Consider the following 26,674-nt stretch of genomic DNA (forward strand, 5'->3'; position numbering starts at 1 on the left):
GAATCCATGCAGCAAATACTAGTGCAGAATACGCATTAGCTTCTCTTCTTCACATCCAATTCCATGGCTAGTTCACTCATCATTATGTCCTCAGTGATGGTCTTAGCTCTAGTCATGGCACTGGGGAGTGTTGCTTCTCAAGCTGAGGCCAGGGCATTTTTTGTGTTTGGAGATTCACTAGTTGATAATGGTAACAACAATTACTTAGCCACCATGGCACGGGTAGATTCACCGCCATATGGCATTGATTTTCCTACACATCGACCCACCGGCCGATTCTCCAATGGCCTTAATATTCTTGATTTTATTAGTTGGATTTATTTGAGCTATATTGATATTATGCTTACGTTTTTTATTCCATGACATTAACACAATGTGTATTATCAATAGGTCAACAAATTGGGTCAGAGTTCCTGTTGCCATACTTGAGTCCACAGCTCACTGGAAAGAAGCTACTTGTTGGTGCCAATTTTGCTTCTGCTGGAATTGGAATCCTCAATGACACTGGGATTCAGTTTGTAAGTGCAACCTCTGTTCTCAATAATTTCCTTATTGAGACATGCACTTATGTATTTTATAAAACAAAATTGATTTAAAAGTTAATTTAATGATGACATTTTTAGGCAAGCATAATTAGAATGTTTCAACAATTTGACTACTTCAAGGAATATCAAAGGAGTGTGACTGCTCTTATTGGAGCTCAGATAACAAAGCAACTTGCTAATGGAGCACTTGTCCTCATCACAGTTGGTGGCAATGATTTTGTTAACAACTACTACTTCGTGCCTAACTCTATAAGGTCTCGCCAATATAATCTGCCGGATTATGTCAAATTTCTCATCTCTGAGTACAAAAAGATTCTCATGGTAATTTCTTTTCACACATAAACTTGTTGTGATGCCCCCACATTGCGCTAATAGTCTAGCGGTTGAGTTCCTTGAGCTGAAATTCTTGCGCAGAAGCTATATGATTTAGGAGCACGAAAAGTTCTTGTGACGGGGACAGGTTCACTGGGTTGTGTCCCAGCAGAGTTGGCGATGAGAAGCAGAAACGGGCAGTGCGCTGCTGAGCTGCAACGAGCTGCGTCCTTATTCAATCCGCAACTCATTCAAATGATTGGACAACTCAACCGCCAATATCGTTCTAACATCTTCATTGCTGCTAATACTCGCAAAATGAGTGCAGATTTTATCAATAATCCTGGAGCATTTGGTAAGCTAATTCACATACATGACAATTAGCCTTCTCTAAAGCTAAACGACTGAGGATAGATAAGTAAAAGATATCCAATAGAAAATGCGACAAATGGATATAGTGATGTCCCTGAAGCTGAACTCAGTGAGAACTCATGATATGTCAATTTCATCACAGTTGTATGCTCTAGACTATCACATTCTAATTAGTCTTAAAAACCCCATTTAGACTATCTACTTCACATTTCAATTATATTTCTCGTAGGACATAGTCAAGTGGGATTATTGGTAAAAGGGATTTGTCTGATCTCAATTTTGCTGGAATGCAGGATTTATTACAGCAAAGGTAGCTTGCTGTGGGCAAGGACCTTATAATGGTATAGGATTATGCACACCAACTTCAAATTTATGCCCTAACAGAGATGTCTTTGCATTTTGGGATCCATTCCATCCAGCAGAAAGGGCAAACAGATACATTGTTCAACAGATTCTGAGAGGCACAAATGAGTACATGAACCCCATGAATCTCAGCACCATTTTGGCCTTGGACTTCAGGACCTAGTTAATTAGTTACCTTCTCTTGGGAACCTCCTCCCTCCTTAATATTATGTAGGATATAAATTAGTTTTTGTTTGCAGCTAAACTTCCAAGGAAATTCATGCATGCTGTATTTCTATGTCGTAATGCCTAATATTGCAGTATTGCATGTAATGATATTAATTTATGGCATAAATCAACAATTAGCTTCCTCCTGTTAAAGATATATTAAAATATAAATTGGATTTTCCCTTGTAAATTGAAATGATTCTTTAATATCAACAATTGGCCTTGCGAAGTGCCTGAAATAAGCATAACAACGCCTAAATAATGCATATGTTTGGTGCCATAAATTCTCTGCAGTAGTAACTGCAACTCTATGACCTTAGCTTCTCTAAAACAAGGTACAGAACACCGTGGATGAAGGCAGCTCATATAATATAGGGAAAAAATATCCATTATCAAGTAAAACAAACCTTTTGTTCTCCAACTCCTCTATTGTTGGTTGCTTTGTATTATATTTTCTTTCAATTCTTAGAAACGAATAAAGAAAGCAAATAAATTTACCAAGAATCGAACAAGAAAGTAGGGCCTGATAAATTAATTATCAGAAACAGCCAACTAGGCATTTGAAATAAATTACAGAGAGACGTCAGAAAGAAATCTGACACTTGAGGCAACATAAGGAAGCAGAAGAAAGCCAAAAAAGCTCACTTTCAATGAAAATTTTATAGTAACAACATACGAAGAGAGATTCAATTAGAAACTAAAGATATGGGAAGCAAGTTAGGCATATATATGGAGCCTGGAAACTGCTTAAAAGACTAAGAATGATCGCAGCCAACCATGAAAAGATTTTCTTGCAATATAATAGATGTATATTGTTATTTTGCATTCAATCTAGCTACCCTTTTTCTAATGATAAAATAAGCCTAAAATTAAACTCACACCATGTACAGAAGCATAGAATTTGAGAAGTTATCTAAATTGAAAAATGCATTTATTGTTTAACTAAGTAAATTTGCATTCAAGACTTCATAGTTTTAAAAATTATTACTAAATTAAAATTTATTGGTCCAATATATTCATTTTCTAAAAAATAGATATTATATTCTATATGTCACTATAATCTCAATTTCATATGGTCTGATAAAAGGTGGGAATGTGCATGAACTAACAAAGACTGCTGTTGTTAGTCACCTGTGAGGAAAAAGTGAAAGAAGAAAAAGAAAAGGTAAATGGCAAAGGTACCTGCAAAAGAATCAGTAAATGAGAGTAAATTACAAGCAATATTTATACAATTGAAAGACATCTCTAACAACCCATCTGCAAGGCTTTTTTACAGCATTTATGACCAATTTATTCTTTTCCTTGGATTGGTTAGCTGTTATCCACACACACACACACATAGTTAGTTAAAATTAATTAAGGGCAGACAGGTACAACAATCACTATTATATATATTAAAGAGAGATCTTAGCTCTCAGCCAATGCTTACCATCAGTAGGGGTGAGCAATATTCATTCTAAACTGAATAAATCAAATTAAATCTTTTAATTCAGTAATTTAATTTGTTTTTATAGTTATTCTGTTTGCTTTGTTTTTTAATTTTTAATATTTTTTATTATTTTAGTTTAATTCGGTCTTATAATTAAAATTTTAGTTAAACTGAATTAATCCAAATCAAATATATTTTAATTGAAGGGAATTAATTATAGATGCACTTTACATACCTCAATGGATAACCTCTCTTTAGTAGCTTTGGGTCTCAGGTTCAAGACTCACCTTCACACTTTTTTTCTTTGCATATCTCAAATTTTATTAATTTGACTTAATTCAATTTGATTTTTATTAAATTTAATTTCGGTTCGATTTTAAATTTTAAGAAGTTTGATTAATTTAATTTAATTAATTTGTTTTTAAATCAAATCGACTAAATATTCACCTATCAGCCAACACATGATTTTCATGCAGATAATCATCCACCATATAATTTATAAGGACACTAAAAAAAAAAAAACTAATTATCAATGGACCATATTAAAGAATATAAGTTTGTCCATGACATAATCAAATAGAAAGACTAATGGGTAATATTTAGGTCCTAGAATCCAAAAGCATGATGGTGCTGAGATTCATTGGGTTCATATACTTGTTGGAGCCAGTTAAAATTCTTTGAACAATGATTCTATTAGCCTTCTCAGTTGGGTGGAATGGATCCCAAAAGGCATAGATGTCTCTATTAGGGCACAAGTTGGATGCTGCTGTGCATAATCCAATCCCATTATAAGGTCCTTGCCCACAGCATGCAACCTGGGATGTCACAAATCCTGCAAAAATAATCACAACTATTCACCAATTCATTTATTATTTATTCACACAATGGGCAATCTTGTTCTTTTTTTGAAAATTCATCTATAATTGCACAAATAAAATTGGTCTCATTCAGTATGGGTTCCTGCATCAATAATGCTAAGAGACCTATCACAATATTGCATTTATTTTCAATGGTCCCATAGATTTCTCTCCATTTAAGGTCTTTTGCCTGCTTGTCATATTGCTATAGGTTGTTGCATTGCATCTACAATTTTTTTTTAATAGACTCCCACTGAACTTTGAATTCTAAACTTTATTAAAGGCAACTCGATACTATTTCATTTCCACAGGCCACATGCTAACAGAAACATAGTATTAAATTGATTCAGTGTTTTTTTTTTTTTAAAAAAAAAAGAGAGATAATTAACGTACCATATGCTTGAGGGTTGGTAACGAAATCCAGGCTCATTTCATTTGCATTTACAGCTATAAAAATGTCCGATCCAATTTCACGATTCAGTCTATTTAACATTTGTACAAGCTGCGGGTTGAACAAGCCGGTTGCTCTCTGCAATTCGATGGAGCATTCTCCGTTTCTGCCCCTCATAGCTCTCTCCGCCGGAACACAGCCTAAAGGTCCCGTGCCGGTCACTAAAACTCTGCGTGCACCCAGCTCGTATACCCTCTGTAATGTGAAACAAATTAATCTAATGATTTGAATGTTTTCCTAATACTTATTTTCTCCTTTAAAATTTAAAAACAAAGAAAAAGAAAGTGTACAGAGCTTACAGTTAGAATTTCTCGGTACTCGGAGATGAGATAGACCACATAATTTGGTAGGGAAAATTGGCGAGATCTAGCAGAGAAGGGAATCAAGTAGTAGTTGTTGACGAAGTCATTTCCTCCAAGGGTCATAAGAACAAGTGCTTCGTTCACTAGTCTCTGAGTTTGCTCAGCTCCAATTAGGGTGCTAACCCTTTGCTGGTATTGTTGGAAGTATTGCAATTGCTCGTAAATTCGAATGATGTTTAGCTACAAAAATTACGATTTCCATTTCAATCTTCAACGCTCATCTTCCTTTTAAATTAAAAAAAAAAAAAGCAAGAAATTGAAAGCTCAAGGATTAATGGACTTACAAATTGAACTCCTGTGTCATTGAGAATCCCAATTCCAGCAGAAGCAAAGTTGGCACCCACAAGCAATCTTTCTCCTGTGAGTGCTGGACTTAAGTATGGCTGTGTGGGTTCTGAGCCAATTGCCTCACCTTATAACACACACACACACACACACACAGGGTATTACCAACATTAAAAACTTGTACACAAAATAATATTTATATGTACATATATGGTACTATAAATGAAACACCAAAGTGAAACCGTACTGATAAGGTCAGGGATGTTAAGGCCATTAGAAAAACGGCCAGTGGCTCGATGAGTCGGAGTATCAATGCCATAGGGAGGGGCATCGGCTCGAGCAGTTGTTGCAAGATAGTTATTGTTGCCATTATCAACCAGAGAGTCACCAAAAACAAAGAAAGCCCTAGCCTCAGCCTGAGGAGCAAAACTTGCCGGAGTTAAGACCAGAAGGACTAACATTATCCAGCAGGTGAAACTCGAAGATGACGAGGAGATGCCCATTGGAGGATACTTCCAAGAAACCCTAACTAGCAGCAGAGCAGCTTCTATATGCACTACTGACAATAGTGTTGGGATGTTAAGTAGATGAGCAAGTAAAGAATGCTATATATAAAGGTCTAGTTATGAGGCTTTGACAAGGCATTAATGGTCTGTTCTACCACCAGAGGCTACAGATAAGGGCGGCCATTTTAAGGAATGGCATAAACTCTTGTATAACTATGAATTAATGTTTTTACGAAACCATTTATTGAGAGGAATGGAATAGTATCGTTAAGAGTTTTAGCTTAATGATATCCATATAGATTGTGTTTTGGGTCTACCATAATTGATCTGGACAAGAAAAATCTCATATATAAAAGACTACAATAAAAAAGAAAATTGATAGCAGTCCTGAGTGTTATTGAAAGCTTTGTTGAAGCAGCTTCTATTATGGATAGATGCATAAAATATAAAAGGCACATTAGTGGTGATTAATTGATTGTCTAATTATTATTCCACAAACAAGAAGCACAAGACCAAAGACGATAGAGCAGCACTTTCATTTTTCATTTGGCGATAATAACAAGATAATAAATGGTTCTAAATCCAACAAATATGCTCCAATCAATATCAGAAGCAAGGGCAACATCAGCTGATTTCAAGATAAGGAAAATTGATAGAGCTACCTTTCCATTTAATTTTCCAATTATTGGAGCACTTATTTATCATTTTCAAAAATAAAAAAAATGTTAATTGATTTTTTTTTTAATTTTACTTTTATATATTACTATTTTCAATGATTTTTTTTATTATCTTTCTATATTTTAAAGATATTTTAATCAATTATTAGTATATTTTAGTGTTGTTATATGAAAATGAATGAATTTATAACGGTTGCGCCCTAATGGGGTGCAATTTTTCTGTTGGGGTATGCGCTATCATAATTAGAAATCTTTATGAACACCACTTGTATAGTTATTGACTTACTGCCATATTTCCCATAGCTTTTTTTTCCAGGGTAGATATATCTATTAAATGGTTGATAATGAAGAGGGCCATGGACCAGCATTAATGGAATGGGCCACTTGACCTTTGTTAAAATGAAAATAACAATATGGTTTTGATCCAGGGTTTTAACTGCATAGTCAACATTAAATTGAACTAAAAAATTGTTTTTTTTTTAAATTTATTATCTACTTGAAATTCAAATTTAAATATCTTACAATTATTATATATATATATATATATATATATATATATATATATATATATATATATAAAGAGATGAATTTAATGGAGAAAAAAAAATGGTGCAGTTACTAATGATAAAAAAATCTCAATATCTATGAAAATTTTTAATTTTACTAAAATTATATCAATTTTAATTAATTTATTCAAATTTACAAGAAAGTATATCAATTTAACCTTTAATCAAAATTAAAAAAATATATATTTTTTATTATTAAATCTAATAAAAAGTTTTTTTTAATTTTAGTTTTGAGTGCATTGGAGTTAGAAAGGAAAAAAAAATATATGAAACAACTTTTAGGCATGCCAAGAGTCTTGCACAGTATTATAAATTAGCTGGATACTAATCATACAAACAAGCATGAATGGCAAACTAAAGGGAAAGATTGAACATTAGAAGAAGATTGTTTAGAGAAACTCTTACTTCAAATGTTGAAAGACATATTGATATTGGTTTTGCAGATCTTCACACACTCACATGACACATAAAATTAAAGAAGAAGCAAACATGGAGATCCATGTGTCCAACATGATTAAATAGGGTGGGGTTATATTCTATCTGCTCTCCCACTCAAAGAATGATCAATTCAATACCCACGTAGTGATTTCTTGTTTTCTTTTATCATGAATGCAAGAATTACTCACCAAAAGGTGGTTCTTTTCCGATTGGGACCATTGCAAATTTATTAAAATTATTAGGGAAAATTAGTTTTTAGTCGCCAATGAGGTATGTCGTAATTAACGCACATGTCTCTTGATTTTTAAAATTCAATGGTTTCGTCTTTGAATTTTAAATTCTTGTAATTCAAGGTCTCTCCATCCATATTTCTATCGATTATCTGTTAATTGAATGGAAGAAGAAAAAGACTTAAATGCCCTCTTGATGGAAGGACTTAATTGTTGAATTAATAAAACTTAAGGATGAAAACGTAAGTTAAACTTTTAAAAATTGAGGGACATATATATTAATTATGGCATATATGCCTCAAAAATTAAAAAGTATTTTTTAAAATAATCATAATAATAATAATATAAAATATTTACTTTAAGGGTATTTTGGTCATAAATTAATTAACAGAAAATTGATAGAGATTTGAATGGAAAGATTTAAGAGTTGAATTTCCCTGAGTTTTTAAAATTGAGAGACATTCTTTTTGCAAATTATTAATATTCTTTCTTTTAGAATTTGAATTCTTGACTTCATGGATAGACAATTGATTTTTTAAATGGTGAATTATAATTTAGTCTCTGACTTTTACTTAAATCTATAACTTAATTCCTATAATTTTAAAATTTAATAATTTAATTATTGACATTTTAATAAATCTACAAATTAGTTCTCACCGTTAGAATCTCAATTAAGTTATCATTAATTATAATAAAAATAACTAAAATGTTAGCTCTATTTTCAGTCTGAAAATAATTTAGTCCTTAAGGTTTTATTTTATAAATATTTTAGTCCCTGAGATTTGGTTAAACCTACAATTTAATTCTTATAGTTTTAAAATCATGCAATTTAGTTCTTAGCATTTTAATAAACATACAAGTTCGTCCTTACCGTTAGAATCATCATCCATTAAATTTATTTATATATTATTAAAATTATGACAACTAGAATTTTGTAAAATTATAATGACTTATTTGTAAATAATTATAATATTTAAGGATGAATTTGTAAAATATATGAATAATTTTGTAATTAAGTAAATTTTTTAAGGACTTTAAAGTAATTAATCTATATTTTTAATAAAAATTTTTAATTTAATAACACACACATTCTAAAAATACAGAGATTAAATTTTTAATAAAATAAAATTTCATGAACTAAATTATTAATAAAATAAAACTCCAGACTAAATTATTTTCAAATTAAAAATAAAATTAATGGCATTTTCTTCATTTTTGTTAGAATCAACAATAACTTGATTGACATTTTAAGACTAATACGTAAGTTTATTAAAATGTTAGGGATCAAATTACTTAATTTTAAAATTATAAAGATTAAATTATAGATATAACCAAATATCAAAGACTAACTTACAGTTGACCCATTTTTAAACTATTAGTTTGATGGCATATATATATATATATATATATATATATATATATATATATATATATATATATATATATATATATATATATATATAAATGAAACAAAATATTTATATAAGAAAAATAGGAGAATGAGGTGTATAAGAATTAATAGTGCAACTAATTCAACAGCAAAACTATTGATGAAGCAAAGATGAGAAATGAGAGCGCAATGTCATCCAATAAATTCCCAAACTGGCACCACAGGCTCTTCAATTTCTCTCTTTTTTTATTTTATTTTTATTTAAGGCATCCATTTGATTTGTTAAATTAAAAAGCATGTCAATCATATATGTTAATTTGATAATATTATTCCATATTAATTTGAGATAAAGTATTTATACTATATATAAGATTTAGATAAAATTTCTCTTATTAAACTAACTTTTGGAGTGGAATTATACGGTATATATACATAGGCCAATGCCATCAACCTTTTTTATTGAACTTAATTGAATATATCAATTATATATTTTTTTCTCTATTTATTGAATATATGCTTTCTTGATTTATAAAAATGTAGGATTCATTGTTTTCTCAATTAATTGTATAGTTTTTATTTAATTTCTTTTTATAAACTAAATGGATTGAATATGTTATGGGCAACACAAAGAAATAAGCCTTCCCTTTTATAACTTTCATCATATTGGTAAAAAAAAAAAAAAAAAAAAAAATTGTATCATATTAATAGATATAAATATAAAATTAAAACTTGTATTACTCGTATTTTTAAAGGACATTGGAAGACCATTAAACTACATTTGATTGAATTATCTTTTAATTTTTTATTTTTCAATGGGAAATTTTCAAATATATATATATGTTATGTGGTAAGGAAAACTTTAAATAGCAAAAATCTAATAAATTCATGGCAGAAAATAATAATTTATTGCTTAAAAAAAAAAAAAAGATACAAAGCATAAAGGGCCTTAAAAATTTAAACGGCTGTGATGGGCTAGGTTTTAGCCCAAGTCTTCCGTTGAATAGTGTTCATACCACTGGGCCCATCTCTTGTAATGGAGATACTGCTTCATACACGTGTAAAATCTACTCACAATTGGATAGAAAGTCTTATATGAAAGTACTGTTTTATTATATAATCAGGAAATTACTCATACTAGTATACGTGACTAATAATAATTTTAATATATAAAAATTAAATAATATCTTTAATTTTTATTAATTATTTTAAATTTTATTTTTTATTAATTAAATATTATTTCATATTTTTTTTAATTTTTGATCTCTCAAAATTTTTAATAAAAATTTCATTATGAAAATATAGTAATATAATAAAAATATTAATTATAATTATGTGATTATTTCTATTATTTTAAATATCAAAATTTTATTATATTCTCTTAATATATTAAAGAAATATAATATATTCAAACATTATCTTTATTTACTAATATTAATAATATGAAAAAGTATAAATAAAATAAAAAAAAGTAAAATTATATATATGAACTATATAAAATTACAGGTATAAATAATAAATATATGTTAATATATTATATCTTACATTATAATAATGATTACTTATTATAGTATTAAGAGAGTAATTAATAAATAATTTATAACTTATATATACATAATTAGGTAATTAATAACTTAATTATAATTTAAAATAATTGAATAACTAATTAATAAAAAATAAGACTATAGAAAATGTCATATGACAATATAATGAAGGATATTAGCACAAATTAGCCCCTGGAGAATATCTTTCTACTTTATATGCAGATATAGATTTCTCCTCAGTGGTAATGCTTCAAAATTATACATTTTAATTTTTCTTCCAATGGAGGGAAAATTTTCTGATTGGGTATATTTTTTATTTTATTTTTTTTTTTTTTGGGTATTTTACAGTTTGTCCCCTTAGGTTTATTAGAAACACAAGTTAGATCCTCTATTTTTAATTTGAAACAATTATAACCCATGTTTATTATTGTGAATAATAGTCTTTCTATTAGAAATTCAATAAATTTAGGATAATTTACATTTGAGTTCTTGAGAAATAGCAGAATTTATAAGTTAGCCATTAATTTATCTTTGAATAACGGTTGAATCCCCAAGTTTAAATTTCGTTAATAAATTAGTCATTCTATTAAAATTAGAAGTAATTTGCCAAAATGATTCCCTAATAAATAAGGGTTTGAAAGTAACTCTTCGGGTGAACTTATGAGGGTGATCGATTAAAACTTGAAAAGATAAGCTTAACTTGGCATAGGCCAATGGTTAAAGATATATATTACTCACCTGACAGATTTAAATTTGAGTCCATATTATTTCAATCTCCTTACTTAAAAAAATAAAAAAATAAAAGAACAAAAAGAAAGACAATGGATTAGATTGATTAAAAAGAAAGAGGAAAAGAGAAGGAAAAGGACACTAAATCAGATTTTAGGATTTTATTACGTTGATGTTACACTTGCACATATATCAGTTTAGATAAATCAAGGAATTAATAGTGCAATTAAACGTCCTCTGAATTTTTTTTTTTTTGGGGGGTAATTGAATGGGATACATCCAGTTAGGTGATGGCATAATAAATATTAAAGAACAAGTTACAACTCCAGCCAACCTCTTGCCTTAGAAGTCAGTACAAACACTCTGCAATTACTCAAATCTCCTCCTTTATTCATACTCTCTCTTTACGCTACAAAAAACAACCAAAATACATCCACCACTCCTACAATGCACACACTTTGCCTCTGCGATCCATATGGTGGGAATGTGCAACCATATACTTTTCGCCTGGCTGCTCTATTCATACCTTTTAAAATAGTATAGAAAAAGAAAATTTACCTAACACAGTTTAGTCCAGTAGCCGAAGGCATGCATGTCATTGGGACACGGAACTAGAAATTGAAACTTCGAGACAAAATGTAACGAAAGGTGAATTTATAAATATGTATACATAACAAAAATAGAAAAGGAAATTTCAAATTCTTGGTCATTTTATCCACCAATTGATTTTATAACTTTGTTCATATAGAAATGGGGTTCTCAAACCTGATCTATAAGGCTGGTTTAGTGAAAAATACTGATAGGATATCGTGGCTGGACATATCTTGCAAGAGATTGTTCTTCTGCTTCTTTGGTGTCTTAGCATTAGAGAGATAAATCAAACAACTATAACTTTGGCCTAAATTCTATTAAGTTAGACCAAAGACACAATTCCGTAATTACTTAACTGGATTAGTGTAGTTGGTAAGGATAGGATTCTTTTTTCTTATCAATCAAGATACAATTTCACAAGAGAACTACAAAATTATATATCATGGCGCTTTTAAAATTGTTTGAGAAAAGGACTCACCTCAATTTGCGAAAATTGACCCAATGATATCCTTGAACGTAAATAAAACAAAAGACACCAGTAGAAACATAGTTGCCTCCACATTTTTATTAGTAAAAAAAAAAAAGAAAATTATTATATGCACTCGAATGTATATATACCCAACCAACAGAAAATTAATAAACTATAAATTTAAGTAAGTCATAACATGATTTTTAGATAAGATAACCATAATTTTATACAATGTGAAATATACAGATTGATTGAATGTATATACTCAAGTGTAGGCAAAACTCACTAAAAAAAAAAAAAACCCTTAAACCATTAGGGTTCCTTAGTAGGCGGTCGACCTCAAGTTTTTTTAGAGGCTTCAGCTTCACACCTGAAAGGGGGAGGCATTGCGTTTTGATTTGTGTATGTTGAAACTACTAGTTATTAAATGGAACTACCTTAATTAATTATGACTTTGCATGCCACCTCTTTTATGGGTTCTTATCAGCCATCAAAATTAGACCAAATTCCCTTTTAATTATTATCATATTCATCACCTTTTTGCATTATTTATTTTTTGACTATCAAATTACATTCAATTAATTTAAGGGCACATTATTATTATATTAAAAAGATTATTATGATTTCAAAACAAAATATTATTATTATTATTAATGAGTTTTAACTTAATAATATTAAAATATTTTTAAAATTGTGAATTTTCAGTTGAAGATAATTTTAATAATTAAAAAAACTATTATTGTTAATAATCATAGAATATGAGGATGGTTGCTAGTTGCAATATTGGGAGAAAACATCTCTAGAAACCTTTTATCAATTTTTGTTTTTTGTTACAAGAAATCTTTTTATCAATTGATGACATTAATTCTCACGGTTTTGATGCACTATCATTTAATATATGATTATGCTACATAAATTATCATAAAGAAATAATGAAAATTTCCATAGAAAAAAAAATGTGTTTACTAAAGATAGAAAATATCATAGCTAACACTTTTTTACTGACAAAACATTACGTGAAAAGAACTTTTAGCGATGAAATAATCTTGACACCCAATTATCAATGCAAATAAAGCCATCTCTAAATAACTTTGCCGGCAAAAGATTTCGTTGCTATATAAATGCATCATTAAAGTGATTATACGAAAATACTCATTCAGCAGTGGTGACGAAGAGAGTGTTTTATTTAACTTATAAATCTGTCAAACTTACTTATGAGTAAAAAATAAATAAATAAATTAGTATTTTGTTTGATTTATAAGCTAAAAAATTACTTAAAATAAATTAAAAGTTATAAATAAAATATCTCTTATGATTTATCCATCTATTTTAAAACTATGTTTTATCAAGTAAAATACTATATTATCCTACTAATTTTTTATAATATTAATATTATCTTCATTTTAATAATTAGAACACTCATTGATATACCTTTTTTGATCATTTGACAAATTAAATTACTTTTAAACGTTTTTTAACTAAACACTTAAATTATTTAAAAATTAATTTTTAATAATTTTATCAAATAATAAATTGCTTATTTTTAAATTAATTTATAAATTTAAAAAATATATTTTAAGTCAAAAATTAAAAGAAAATAATCCAGTCAAATACTCTTAAAATTAAAGCAGCTAATACTTTGGCTACCAAAACGCTCCTAAATGCATTGACAAAATAGTTAAACATGAAACTTAAACGCGACACTAATGAATTCAGTCGCCATAAAAACTAGAGTTGCTGAATAATAATTCTACTGACACGACAAAAATACACATTTTTAGCGACGCTAACAAAATGTATTTGTGAACTAACTAGCGTTGCCAAATAGTTTTACTGATGAAACATTCTGTCACCATATGCATTGCTAAAAATGATTAGGGGAGTAATCAATGACATTAGAGTCAAGGCTAAATCAACAAAAAATTACATGAGGAAGACTAAGGAAAGTTGGGTATTTTGAAGATTAATAAAGAAATGGAGTCAAATTCCAGAGTTAGAGGTTGGAAAGTTAAGATGCTGACAAGAAAATTTTGTGTTGAATGCCAGAAAGAAGAATTCGAGATTCGAGAATAGAAGCTTACCCTTTTTTTTATTCTAGTCCTCTATTTACTCTTTATTTATTATCTTCATCCTATTTTACACTTTTATTTTTCTAAAATCCATGCCCACATGGGTAGTAGTGCGTATTGAAGCACACATCAAGGGATTGCTTGAAACCCAATACTCATCCATATAAATTTAGAAAACAAAAAAAATTCTCAAAGTCCACACTCACTTTATTATATTAATTAAGCACTCGTTGGAATTGCTTATAGATAACAAATTATAATTTTTTGTTTAGACTTGATTTACCATAGATCTAAGACACAAGATGTATGATAAGATTCGTCCATTAAATATATAAATTTTATATGTTTATATTTTAAATCTATGATAAATTAAACTAGATTTAGATAAGAATTTTTCTTTTTTCACATTTAAAATTACTCTATATATATACCTTTTGAGCTAATATTAATTGATTATAAACCAAATAATTTTTTTTAGTTGCATATGCTAAATGACTACTTGACTCCATTAATAAATTAGATAGGTTGTTGACGCAAATCATCATGTGCATGCTAGCTAATTACAATAATTCCTATAATTAAACTTAATTACCTAAAAATTGATTTAAAAAAGAAATTAAAATATAGTTGTTGAATAGGAATGCATGCTAAAAGAGGTAACACATCATATTCACATATGGGATATAAATCTGCATTTAGGTGAAGAAATTAAAAAAAAAAAAATGGACACACCAAAGCAAAGAAAGAACACCCAATTGAGTGCTACTTGGAGTTCAATAAAGGTAAAACAAAGGAATGGAGAGACTGGGAAGGAAAGAAAGCTATAACTAAAGCATAAAAAAATAAATACACAATAAATTAAAAAATAATAGTAATAAAAAAAAGTTGTGTATATGGTGGCAGATACCACATTGAAGGAGTGCAATAAAAGGGGACCTTTATAGTTGGGTAGGTTTGGGTTTTTATAGTGCTTTCAAGTCTTTGTTTATTTCCTTTCTCTCTTAGCCTTTGGTGCAATTCCATAGGAACAAAATTTAAACCCACTTCTCTGATCTTCAATGTAATATGAACCAGGCAATCATGATCTTGGTGGTGAATTAATGCATAAGAGAGAGGGCCTCTCTTTGCAGGTTTAATTAACCTTCTTCACCCACCATTCTTCCCACCATTAATACACACAGAAAGAGAGAGAAATACAAGTCCTTTTCTTTTACCTGTTCTTGTTTGCATGGGTGTTTGATGCAATTTACACTAGTGCTCCTCCGTTGTTTTTTTTTTTCCTTTCCTTTTTTGCTATTAATGGCTTGTTAGTTTTCTCAGTTTCTTTCTTTTCTTGAGACTGAATGAGAAATGGGTTCTGTAGAAAGGAAGAAAAGATTTCCAGCACTTCTTGTTCCTCTTGTTCTTGCCCTTCTTTTCCTTGAAAGATTTACTGTCATTTATGGTCTAAATTACACAAATTATAGGCAAGTGAGTAGCTTGAGACTTAAAAGGATTCAAAGGCATTTGGACAAGATTAACAAGCCTGCTGTTATGACCATAGAGGTATATATATGTGCATATTTTCTAGCCTTTTTTAGCTTGAATAAATTCACAATATTTTTCATCTTTCTTCATGTTTTCATCGCATATCTCATGTGGGTTTTCTTCTATTGTTATGTTTTGCATTTGATCCCTTTCAGAGCTCAGATGGAGATATCATAGATTGTGTTCATAAAAGAAAACAGCCAGCTCTAGATCACCCTCTATTAAAGAATCACAAGATTCAGGTAACGACTCTTAAAGAACCCTCTTCTCCTATAAGGCATCTTTCTCTCTCTCTCTCTCTCTCTCTCTAACAAAGATGATGATGTACTTGTAGAGAGTGCCATCAGAAATGCCAAGAGTGAAAGTGATGAATAAGGCAGAAGAGGGAAAAGATCCAAACAAAACTATGAGTAATGAAGCAGTGAAAGGTGCATGGCAAATTTGGCATAGAAATGGCACAAGATGCCCAAAAGGTACCGTCCCAATACGGCGGAGCACAGTGCATGATGTTTTGAGAGCCAAGTCTTTGTTTGACTTTGGCAAGAAACAACGATCTCTCTCCCTTGCTAGACGCTCCGATGCCCCTGATGTAGTTAGTGGCAATGGACATGAGGTATTCTATCCTTTCCTTTTTTCTAACATTTTCCCTAATTATTTGAAATAATTAATTAATTAATTATAAAATACCCACACTAAATTTTGTGTTTCAATTATATCTAATAATTTCTCAATTAATAATAATAATAATAATAAAGTTTGACTTTTCAATTTAATAAATATTATAAAATGAATTTGATACAATGTATAATGTAAAAATTTAGATTCAATTTCATTTTATAATTTTAATTATATAGACTTGAATTTGAGTGATCTATTTATAATTTTAATTATAATATAATAATTAATAAAAAAAGATATTGGAATTTAAACATCAAACTCAAAGTATTTTATTTTTTTTAATTATATTTTTTCTCATTTAAATTTTAAAATTTTCTTATATAAATTCAATTTAACATAAATTTAAAATTTAAAATATAATATATATATAGTGGAAACACAGCTATCTTTTGGCCCATAGAATTTCAATGAATGAATTCATTGAAACCTCATAGTAATGAGTTCATTGGCATACATTAATTAATTTCAATCATCCAAGGATTCCATACTACATTAGTTGCCTTGCATTCATTAATCAGATTCTCCTGAATCCAACAAAATCCTAGCCGTTTGATCTTTAGTTTTCCCAAGTGGCCCCACATTAATTAGTGGCAATCGCGTTACATTTATTTTCTATCTTTGACCTTTCCATCTCTTTGATTTTTCATTTTTCTCAATAAATATGAGTTTCTGAGTTGATCTTCACATATGCAGCATGCGATCGCCTACACTGGAACATCACAAGAATTGTACGGAGCGAAGGCAACGATAAATGTGTGGGACCCATCCATCCAATTGGTCAACGAGTTCAGCTTATCACAGATCTGGGTACTTTCGGGATCATTCGACGGCTCAGATCTCAACAGCATCGAAGCTGGATGGCAGGTACTTCTTCCATTTCCTGTCCTCGCATGCACATAATCCATAATTGAATAATACTATTTTTTAGAACTGTAGAACTTTGAAACTAATGGATTCTTCCAAGATCTGAAATTGGAAATTAATATATAATTTCTTGGAATAAATGAATCAATATTTTATAATTAATAAATTTAATTACTGGGGAATTTCTGAAGTTGTGATTATTCTACTAGTCAGGTCAGTCCGGAGCTTTACGGTGACAGCAGGCCCAGATTGTTTACATACTGGACAGTAAGATTCCTCTTAATTATGTAGACTGTTATTAAATTAATGCCTTCATTATAATTATTTAGGCCTATTCCTATTATCATTTCCCTAATCTTGTAGGGCTAGGGCATTTCATAATGGATGATTCTTAACACTTGGGGCATAGGCTGATAGTTGAGAGGGCAATGTCCTGACCATTTGGCCTACAATAAATTGCTCAAAAATTAAATTCAACAACAGCCCTTTTGTGGGCCTAAACCAAGTCTTGCAATGCACATTTCATAGCTTTTGAGTAGTAAAATTCAGTGCCAAACCAAGAATGATTCCCAACTCCTACAGGTCAATTTTAGGATTTTAGACAGCTTTGCTAAGGCCAGCTTCTAAAGCATGGGCTTGAGGATTTTATGTCCTATGGATAAATGGTCATTTATGATTCAGTATGGACTTGAATTTGATCATTCTATTGTTTTGAAAGCATGGGTTTCCCAAAACCAGTCCTTTTGACAGTGCTGTGATTAATATCATGATTAATGTGGTGGGTGTTGTGGGGACTGTGCCATAATTTCATTGTTTTGCTTGCAAATTGCTGTATTTATACGTACCATAACAATTGTAACAAAAGTTTAGGCATACATCATTATAATAATTATATACAAGCTCAAAAGAAAATGAAAAACAAAAATCTTTCATGATTTAATTAAGATTCAAATTCTATTTAATAAAATGAGAGGAGACCTATTTATGAATTGGGCTGAAGTTGGGTATTCACTTTCTTTGTTGGTTTTATTTTTGCAGAGTGATTCATACCAGGCCACAGGATGCTACAACCTTCTCTGTGCAGGGTTTGTGCAATCTAATAGCAGAATAGCCATTGGAGCTGCCATTTCTCCTGTATCATCAAATGCAGGCAACCAATATGACATTACCATCCTCATTTGGAAGGTAAAACAAGAAACCAAAAAAAAAAAAAATCAAATTTTAGTTTCTGATTACATAAACTAATAACTTCCAATATTTAAGACCATTATGAAACTAATTTTTCATTCACCTTTTCTCCTTCTCCTTAAATTAGGATCCAAAACTGGGGAATTGGTGGATGGGATTTAGTGACAATACCCTAGTAGGGTATTGGCCAGCAGAGCTATTTACACACCTAGCAGACCATGCCACCATGGTGGAGTGGGGTGGTGAAGTGGTAAATTCAAGGGCCAATGGTCAGCACACCTCAACCCAGATGGGCTCAGGCCACTTTGCCGAAGATGGATTCGGAAAAGCAAGCTATTTTCGGAACCTAGAAATTGTTGACTCCGACAATAGCCTCAGCTCAGCCCAAGCTATCTCTATACTAGCCGAGAACACAAATTGCTACAATATCAAAAGCTCCTACAACAATGAATGGGGCACATATTTTTACTATGGAGGTCCTGGGAAAAATCCACAGTGCCCGTGATTATACCTGTCATCGTTACTACCACTATCGTTATTATTTTCGTGTTTTCTACAAAAATATAATTTCTAAGAAGCACCTGAAATCCCTACTGTCGCATTCTTTAATCATGTAATTATGGTTTTGCAATTTCCATTCTTGTTTCTGCTAGCTCCAAATATGGGGAAGAAATGTACCATGGCATTAACTAAACAAGCCATACAAAAATATAGCATAAACAGGAATGGAAATAGCAATGTTTTGGATAGGTATCTCTTATGTTGATTGCGAGTTACTCGTAATGTAGCTTCAATTGCTAAAGAAAATGTTTGTGTCCCGATCAATCATCACATTAATAGATTAGCTAGCCTTTCCAATTATGAAGTGGAGAGTTCTTAATAATTACTGCCTCCAGTGATGAATGATGTTTCATTCTTTGTTTAAAAAAAATAACAACTGAAAAGACCTTAAATTTAATCATCTAAATCCAGATGTAAATGTGTGTGGGGCGTGAAAGTAGACTCTGACTATAAAGGCACGCAATGAAGAACAGAAGTACGCAATGAAGAACAGAAGTACGCAATGAAGAACAGAAGAATTGATGCCTGGGGTGGAAGCTTCAGATGCCACTAGTGTAATTGAAAACTTTTGAATTGGATTTTACGAAAATGGTAATTCATTTCTGCAAAGAACAAAGTATCCTTTAAATTTCTTTAAAACCAGAGGAAACCTGTTCGTAAATGAACAATAAAGAAGATTCAAGGTGGTCCACTCCATCCCAACTCTACTTTTCAAACTTGTTTCAGCGTACACAAAAGTTTATTTTTCAAAGGAAATAAATAGATTTCTCCGTATTTGCAGAAAGATTACAAGTGATGATATGATAGTAACCATGACAATATTTGCATTCTATAGTAGACAATAAGCAAAAGCATAACCAATTTGATTATAATTCTTATAGAGTTGATTGCCAGCTCTGATGTGATGATCCAGTAGTTGTATCAAAAATAATCTCTTGAATAGCAATATCCAATGATAGGAGTGGATTTCGATATAGCAGAGACGCTCGAACGGCCTCATATTCTGGTCGAAGAGTCATTAGAACTTGAATGAGATGAAGATGATCTTCATTGATTTTGGCCTGAGATATTTGATTCCAAATGAGTTGGATCTGGGCAAGAAAATCATTCACAGATTGACTGTCTTCTTGTTTTAGATTATGAAGAGTAGTACATAACTGATAATAGTGGGCAAATCCAGTGGTCTGATATCGATTAACCAAAAAATTCTAGATTTCTTAAGGCTCTGATATCATATTAGCGGAAAGAATACAACTGATGATGGAAAAAATTGTGTATATGTATGTTGTCCTATTTACAGAGATACTACATCTATTTATACACGAGAATATGAGCTAATTTTGACAAGAATAATAGTTATTATAGTTATGCTAAACTAATCTCCTATAATCATACTAATTGCTATAATCATACTAAACAAATCTCCTATAATCATACTAATTGCTATAATCATACTAAACAAATCTCCTATAATCATGTAAAGACAGATTTTCCTATAATCATGCTAACACTCTACTCCAATTAATCAATGATACAATGAAAGATCACCAAGTTGTAGGACCATATCCGATGTCCATGGAAGCACACATTTGTTCCTTTCTGAATCTTTCAGATACTATAAAGAGAGCTGCTTAGTAATGTCTAACATGAATCTTTTGGGCATAACCATACACAAGTTTCCACTTTACCAAGAAACCATTTTCTTGCACATCGTAGTCATGGCTTGTACAAGTTTCATTCTTCTAATTACCATTCCTTATCTTTTTAGCCTAAATTGCATTTCCTATGCTGAAACTGATACACTCGAACAAGGCTGGCTGCTCCAGGACTGGGAGCACCTAATTTCTGCTTCAGGAGTAATCAGGTTAGGATTCTTTAATCCTAACCAAACATATTCAGTTGAGCTTGGCCCTTCAGGTCCCCGCCACTTGGGAAAATGGTTTAATCACACACCATTTTACTTATGTGGATGGCCAACCGAGAAGATCCTGTTCCTGATTCTTGTGGTGCTCTAACCATAGATGGGGATGGAAAGTTGAAGATCACTTATCAAGGAGGCCTGCCAATATTTATTAATCCTGATATGGCTGCAAAGAATTTAGGTAGAAATTTACTGCCACCCTACTAGATGCAGGAAACATTGTTATTCGACAGGTCAATTCCAGTGGAATTGCAGGAACTATTTTATGGCAAAGTTTTGATTATCCTCATAACATGTTGCTGCCTGGAATGAAACTAGGCATGAATCTCAAGACTGGGCATAATTGGTCACTAACTTCATGGTTAAGTGAAAAAGTTCCAGATCCAGGGGCTTTCAAGCTAGGCCTAGATCCAAGTGGTGCTAATGAGCTAGTTGTTTGGCGGCAAGACGACATTTACTAGTCAAGTGGAGTGTGGCAGAATGGGAGTTTTCAATCAGCACCACGACTTACAAGAAGAAACGATGCATATAACTTCAGGTTTGTAGCAAATAAGGACGAGAAGTACTTCTTATATTCTAAAAAAACCAAATCTGTTTGTATCCAAGTGGGACTTGGACACGTTAGGCCAAATTACAGTGTTCACTATTGATGGTAGGATAGGTTATGAAACTACAGGTCCATGCAAGCACAATTCCAAGAATCCAATCGCAGTTTGCTTAACAGAAAGGCCTACCAAATGCAGGAATGGTTCAGGGGTTTTCATGCCAAAAAGAGGGTTGATCAATTACAATTGGTATACTTGGTATTATGATTCTGATGTAAACTCTGCTATTAGCGATTATCATGCCAAATGCTGGAAAAATTGCACTTGTATAGCCTATAAGTCTATTTCTGATGATGGAACTGGATGTAAGTTTTGGAGCAAAGGATCCAAATTCATCCTAGATGACAACTTGAACTTTATTTACCTTCTTAAGCATGAAAATAGCGAAGATAATAGAGTTTAAAGTGTTTTGTGTGCACAGATTAAAAGAAAATTTATGCTAGAAAGAAAGCCTCTTTCTTTTAACTCACTAAGCTTTTCTTGACTATATGACGTATTTTTATTTTTATCAACCTGTTATCAAGTTAGAGGTGAAAAGTCCATATTTTATCATAATTTCTATCCTTCTCAATCGATGAGAATAAAAAAAAAAATAGCTAAATTTGAACCCTGTAAGTTTAGTTAATTTTCAGGTTTTTATCCAAATTAATTTAAACTCCATTTATCTTAAATTATATTTTTTATTTTTTTAATTTAAACCAAAAATTAAGAAATTGAATTTTGATTTCTTAATTTTTAAGCTCGATTTCTTGATTTAATCCAAAAAATCAAGAAATTCAATATCTTTTTTTTTCTTGATTTTTAAATTAAATTAGATTAAATTAATTTAATTTAAAGAAAAAAAAAAGTTAAAAATAGTTGAATTAATTTTAGAAAAAACAACACCTGTCAATTGTTATAGTTGGTTTACAGTGGAACGACGACGTTTCAAATAAAAAAATAGAAAATTTTGGTCACTGCCCCAATAATCTGCTGTGGGCTGGGCTTAGTGGGTCATTTTCTGGGTTGCGAATTTGAGGCGATTCATTCGCTTAGCACATACGAGGAAGAAGAGCAGCAGACAGAGCTAGGGATAATGCAAGAAGAACCGGAGATGGTGACACCAGGAGTGGTGTTAGGGAAAGCAGCTGAAGTGAAACCAGGGAAAGGTGCGTACTTGGCACCCTATCGTAACACTGAAATCCTCTACGTCTACTCCTCCCTCGCGGGTGTCCGCCGCACTCTGTCGCCTCCCCCCGACTCTCCCGACCAGGTCTCTAATCACTCTCTCCCTTGCTATTCTAGGGTTTGCTTGCTTTTTTACGTAATTTCATTTGAAAGCTACTTTATCATGGGTTTAATGCTGCTAGCTGCTCCGTTTCGGTGTTCCTATTTTATTATTACTATTATTATTATTATTAGGTGAGCTCTTTGGCTGATGAGTGAAATGAGGAAAATCAGATAAATTCAAATCTTTTTTACATTTTTGTTCATTCGCATATGGGGTGTACGTGTATTGGGAGTTGTATTGGTTTTGCTTGTTTAATGTTTGATCTTTTTTCTTCATAGTACAGTTTTTTGGGGTTGTTTAGATAAAGTGAGAGAGGGGGGGGGGGGGGGGGGTGTTTGGTGTGGTGAGGGAGAGGGGGAGGTGTAAATACCCTAAAATTTACGGCTCAAATTCTCAAGTTTTTGAACTTTATGCTGTAATCTCACTGAAGTATACATTTTGTACGCCTTAGTGTGTTTTGCATTATTATTGATGATTCTAATAATTTCAGAGGCCAGTTGTGGAAATAATTGGACACAAGGCTCAGGGTGCTGTTCCAGAGCCTGGTTCTGTTGTCATTGCCCGAGTGAGTTTCTTATTTATGTTTAGAAAGACCCATGAAGGTTCAATTAGAGATAAATAATCTTATTTTGGTTCTTATGATTTGGATAGGTTACTAAAGTGATGGCTAAAATGGCATCGGCTGACATTATGTGTGTTGGTCCCAAGTCTGTGCAAGAAAAGTTCACTGGCATAATTAGGTATGTTACTCAGTTCCATCTGTTAAGTAAAGCATCATTATAATTGATTTAATGCCTTTTGAAAATGAACAACAGTAGTTTGTATATAGGGTAATCTTCACTCTTAACACAGTTGAATAATTGTATTATCCTGTCTTCTATTTACGATCATCCTCCTTTTCATCAGAACTACAGTAGGATGCATTATTTTGGGAAGTCAGTGTGAACTCAAACACTTTATTTTAACAGGCAACAAGACGTAAGAGCTACTGAGATTGACAAAGTGGATATGCATTTATCTTTTCGGCCTGGTGACATTGTCAGAGCTCTAGTGGTATCCTTCGTGCTTGAAGTTCTGCTATTGTTTTGTGAAAAATATCAGTAAATTAACATTTATTGTGGTATCATAAGAAATCATTTTGCGTGCTAATTCTTGATCAACTTAAATCATGCATTTTTTTTAAAGGGTTTTAATGCTTGGGTAGGAGGTTCCAATAAAAATAAATTCAAATATAATTGTCATTGACTAATATATGCGTGTAGCACCAGTGCTCTTGATATCCAAATATCTCAAACTAATATTACTGGATTATGGCGACATTATGAGACTCTGGATCTATGGACGTTTCACTGCTGGAAAGGACAATAGTTTTTCTCTTATGTTAATGATTTCTTGCTGACGTCCACATCAATATTTTCACATAGAGTTTAGATGAAATGTGGAGGAAGCTTGGGTAAAACAAATGCAGAGTTTTTAATCTTTGGGAATTCGGTACACCTTGGAAAGCTGTTATCCCTAGTTCAAGCCATTATTTAGGGAATTCTTGAATTGAGTATATGTGGCAGAAAAAGGTAAATTCTCTGAGTCAATCAAGATTAGAATAGGCCTTTTCTTATCCCAAATTAGAATTTTGGCCTTTCCATCCCTGCTTTCTCTCTCTCTCTCTCTCTCTCTCTCTCTCTCGTAACATGATTGCATCTTGCTATTGTCCCTGAATTCTTGTTTGTGATTACATCAGTCTGTATTTGCCTTGACATCTAAAGTTAGTAGTTACTAAATAAAGTTTTCTTTGACACTAAATAGTTGTCCCTTGGAGATGCACGGGCTTATTACCTTTCTACTGCCAAGAATGAGTTGGGTGTTGTATCTGCAGAGAGCACAGCAGGTAAATGTTTGTTCCATTTTAGGTTATTGAATGAATTCAGCCTACAAAAAGATCAGTGTGTGTGCGTGTGTGTTTTTACTTGTTTTACAAGTCACAACTATTTATGTTCTTATATTTGCTGGAAAAAGTCAAAGACAAATGTCAAAAATTGGGTTTTATTGTCTCATAATATATGGTTTTTATTGTGGTATTCCTAATCAACTTAGTAATATTGTGTTCTATTATTTGAAAGTCCAAGTCTGATTACTTGCAACTTTAGAATTGCTTTAATTCTATAGAGGTATATGTTTGTATTTCTTTTCCATTTCAAAAGAATAGATAATACAATGTTTAAAGATTTCAAAAGATAGTGTTTTGCTTTTGAGTTTGGTTGATGCTGTTGCAACATCCCCTAGTGCTGAAGGGATATTGAAGCTGATACTCAAGAAATTGTGAAGCTTACTATATTTTCTTTGTTCCCCTTTCTGAGCAAATCTTGATATGAAATTGAAATTTGCTTGCATTTGATTGCTTAACTCATTCTGAAGCATGTGACCTGCTTTGCATAACACATCAATTTGTCTGAGTTTGGTGTAGGTGCAACAATGGTTCCCATAAGCTGGACAGAGATGCAATGCTCATTGACTGGCCAAATTGAGCAAAGAAAAGTTGCTAAGGTTGGAAGCTGACCTTGGTGTAAAAACAGGCCACATTGAAAATTTAAGATATACTTCAGCATGTGTATCTTCCTGAAATTTTATGGAGGAAGTGCACTATGAATTTCTTCTTAGTTGGGAGATCAATGTTCTTCCTAGTTTTGGTTCTTGCTATATGAAACCCTTATACTTGGGAGCAATTCCAAGTCTCATGTCGACAATTTGCAGGTTGTGTTGTTCTCTCTTGTTCACTGTCTGCTACTGCTGATACTGAACTTGTGTAACAAACACAACAATTAGCTGCAGGAGTCTTTAGTTTAGCTCAAATCATTTGTTTTCATGTGATTTTGTTATAAACAGAGCCTTGAACTATCATTATCATGTTTTTACCTTGTTTTGTGCTATTGTTGTGTTGGAGTGATCTATCCTTTTTCTTGGGTGGACATGATCTTGTTCGGAAGGAGTGAAAAGAGTTAAGGTAAGAGAAGGTTTATTTAAAGGTAAAGTAATGAAAGGTAAAATAAAATTTTTAATATCATTTTATTTGGGAAAAAAGTATAGTAAATGGCGATTTATTAAAATTTTGAAAATATAAAAGGTATGGTAAAGTATAAAGATTACAAAAATAATCTTATTGTGTAAAGAGATGCATTTTAATATTGGCCTTTTGATATCAAAAACTAAAGTCGGTGGTCACTTGCTATTGGGAAGGGGTTGGCAAATTGAGCATTAATGTAAAATTTCTTCATAATTGATATAAAAATTTTAAAAAAAAAAATTCTCAGTTGAAAATATTGTTTTTTTTTATCATTAATCTTATCAATAATAGCAAAAATTTTAATTTCCCATTTTTTTTTAAATTAAAATTAAATTTTCATGTAATGGCAAAAAAGATTATACTAATTTCTAGGGGGTGCTCTATGCTATTTTTAGCGACAAAATTATTTAAATTTAATAATTTTATAAAATTTAGCTAAATAAATAATAAATCAATAAACTTACAAATTATCTAGGGCAATTTACAGGTAAGTCTTTAAACTATAACGAAAGCCACATTTTAATCCTAGTGTGCTTTTCTTAACAATTTTGTCTTTAAAATTTGTTTTTAAAATTTAATTCTATTAATAAATTAATATCTGCTGTTAATTATT

General features: G+C 31.2%; 4 protein-coding genes across 7 annotated transcripts; 3 read left to right on the top strand and 1 right to left on the bottom strand.

Moving 5' to 3' along the window:
* LOC110661476 (GDSL esterase/lipase At5g33370) lies at positions 1 to 1,956 on the top strand. Of its 3 annotated transcripts, none has more exons than XM_021820120.2 (5): positions 1 to 190; positions 391 to 518; positions 624 to 866; positions 960 to 1,212; positions 1,523 to 1,956. In XM_021820120.2, exons 1-5 carry the CDS (start codon positions 64 to 66, stop codon positions 1,753 to 1,755), a joined length of 984 nt encoding a protein of 327 aa, XP_021675812.2. In that variant the 5' UTR covers positions 1 to 63; the 3' UTR covers positions 1,756 to 1,956. The 3 variants fall into 3 exon arrangements, with proteins under 3 accessions (XP_021675812.2, XP_058002637.1, XP_058002638.1); XM_058146654.1 differs by having other exon boundaries at positions 7 to 190; positions 963 to 1,212; XM_058146655.1 differs by having other exon boundaries at positions 7 to 190; positions 666 to 866.
* A 1,786-nt stretch (positions 1,957 to 3,742) lies between these two features.
* Positions 3,743 to 5,772, bottom strand: LOC110661475 (GDSL esterase/lipase LTL1). Of its 2 annotated transcripts, none has more exons than XM_021820116.2 (5): positions 5,431 to 5,772; positions 5,183 to 5,310; positions 4,836 to 5,078; positions 4,479 to 4,731; positions 3,743 to 4,060 (listed from the first exon to the last, which is right to left on the bottom strand). In XM_021820116.2, exons 1-5 carry the CDS (start codon positions 5,684 to 5,686, stop codon positions 3,828 to 3,830), a joined length of 1,113 nt encoding a protein of 370 aa, XP_021675808.2. In that variant the 5' UTR covers positions 5,687 to 5,772; the 3' UTR covers positions 3,743 to 3,827. The 2 variants fall into 2 exon arrangements, with proteins under 2 accessions (XP_021675808.2, XP_058002635.1); XM_058146652.1 differs by having other exon boundaries at positions 3,743 to 4,078.
* A 9,579-nt stretch (positions 5,773 to 15,351) lies between these two features.
* LOC110661474 (uncharacterized) lies at positions 15,352 to 19,453 on the top strand. Its single transcript, XM_021820115.2, has 7 exons — positions 15,352 to 15,934; positions 16,072 to 16,158; positions 16,251 to 16,529; positions 17,288 to 17,458; positions 17,672 to 17,725; positions 18,497 to 18,643; positions 18,774 to 19,453. The coding sequence occupies exons 1-7, from the start codon at positions 15,740 to 15,742 to the stop codon at positions 19,149 to 19,151; spliced, it is 1,311 nt and encodes a 436-aa protein (XP_021675807.2). The 5' UTR covers positions 15,352 to 15,739; the 3' UTR covers positions 19,152 to 19,453.
* A 1,723-nt stretch (positions 19,454 to 21,176) lies between these two features.
* On the top strand, positions 21,177 to 25,912 carry LOC110661473 (uncharacterized). Its single transcript, XM_021820114.2, has 8 exons — positions 21,177 to 21,309; positions 21,447 to 21,562; positions 22,677 to 22,985; positions 23,494 to 23,568; positions 23,655 to 23,743; positions 23,972 to 24,056; positions 24,807 to 24,888; positions 25,465 to 25,912. Exons 1-8 carry the CDS (start codon positions 21,177 to 21,179, stop codon positions 25,554 to 25,556), a joined length of 981 nt encoding a protein of 326 aa, XP_021675806.2. The 3' UTR covers positions 25,557 to 25,912.
* Positions 25,913 to 26,674: the final 762 nt, after the last annotated feature.

This window comes from Hevea brasiliensis, chromosome 5 (genome assembly GCF_030052815.1).
Source record: "Hevea brasiliensis isolate MT/VB/25A 57/8 chromosome 5, ASM3005281v1, whole genome shotgun sequence".
NCBI classification, from domain to species: domain Eukaryota; kingdom Viridiplantae; phylum Streptophyta; class Magnoliopsida; order Malpighiales; family Euphorbiaceae; genus Hevea; species Hevea brasiliensis.

What these genes read in the sequence shown, in the direction of transcription:
- LOC110661473 (XM_021820114.2), top strand. Translation starts at nt 21,177, where the DNA reads ATGGCCAACCGAGAAGATCCTGTTCCTGATTCTTGTGGTGCTCTAACC. An exon ending in AAGTTCACTGGCATAATTAG is followed by an intron (nt 23,744 to 23,971) that starts GTATGTTACTCA and finishes TTATTTTAACAG; the next exon opens with GCAACAAGACGTAAGAGCTA. An exon ending in ATCTGCAGAGAGCACAGCAG is followed by an intron (nt 24,889 to 25,464) that starts GTAAATGTTTGT and finishes AGTTTGGTGTAG; the next exon opens with GTGCAACAATGGTTCCCATA.
- LOC110661475 (XM_058146652.1), bottom strand. Translation starts at nt 5,686, where the DNA reads ATGGGCATCTCCTCGTCATCTTCGAGTTTCACCTGCTGGATAATGTTA. An exon ending in TAACATCCCTGACCTTATCA is followed by an intron (nt 5,311 to 5,430) that starts GTACGGTTTCAC and finishes GTGTGTTATAAG; the next exon opens with GTGAGGCAATTGGCTCAGAA. An exon ending in ATGACACAGGAGTTCAATTT is followed by an intron (nt 5,079 to 5,182) that starts GTAAGTCCATTA and finishes TAATTTTTGTAG; the next exon opens with CTAAACATCATTCGAATTTA.
- LOC110661476 (XM_021820120.2), top strand. Translation starts at nt 64, where the DNA reads ATGGCTAGTTCACTCATCATTATGTCCTCAGTGATGGTCTTAGCTCTA. An exon ending in AGATTCACTAGTTGATAATG is followed by an intron (nt 191 to 390) that starts GTAACAACAATT and finishes TATTATCAATAG; the next exon opens with GTCAACAAATTGGGTCAGAG. An exon ending in CAATAATCCTGGAGCATTTG is followed by an intron (nt 1,213 to 1,522) that starts GTAAGCTAATTC and finishes GCTGGAATGCAG; the next exon opens with GATTTATTACAGCAAAGGTA.
- LOC110661474 (XM_021820115.2), top strand. Translation starts at nt 15,740, where the DNA reads ATGGGTTCTGTAGAAAGGAAGAAAAGATTTCCAGCACTTCTTGTTCCT. An exon ending in TTAGTGGCAATGGACATGAG is followed by an intron (nt 16,530 to 17,287) that starts GTATTCTATCCT and finishes TCACATATGCAG; the next exon opens with CATGCGATCGCCTACACTGG. An exon ending in GCATCGAAGCTGGATGGCAG is followed by an intron (nt 17,459 to 17,671) that starts GTACTTCTTCCA and finishes TCTACTAGTCAG; the next exon opens with GTCAGTCCGGAGCTTTACGG.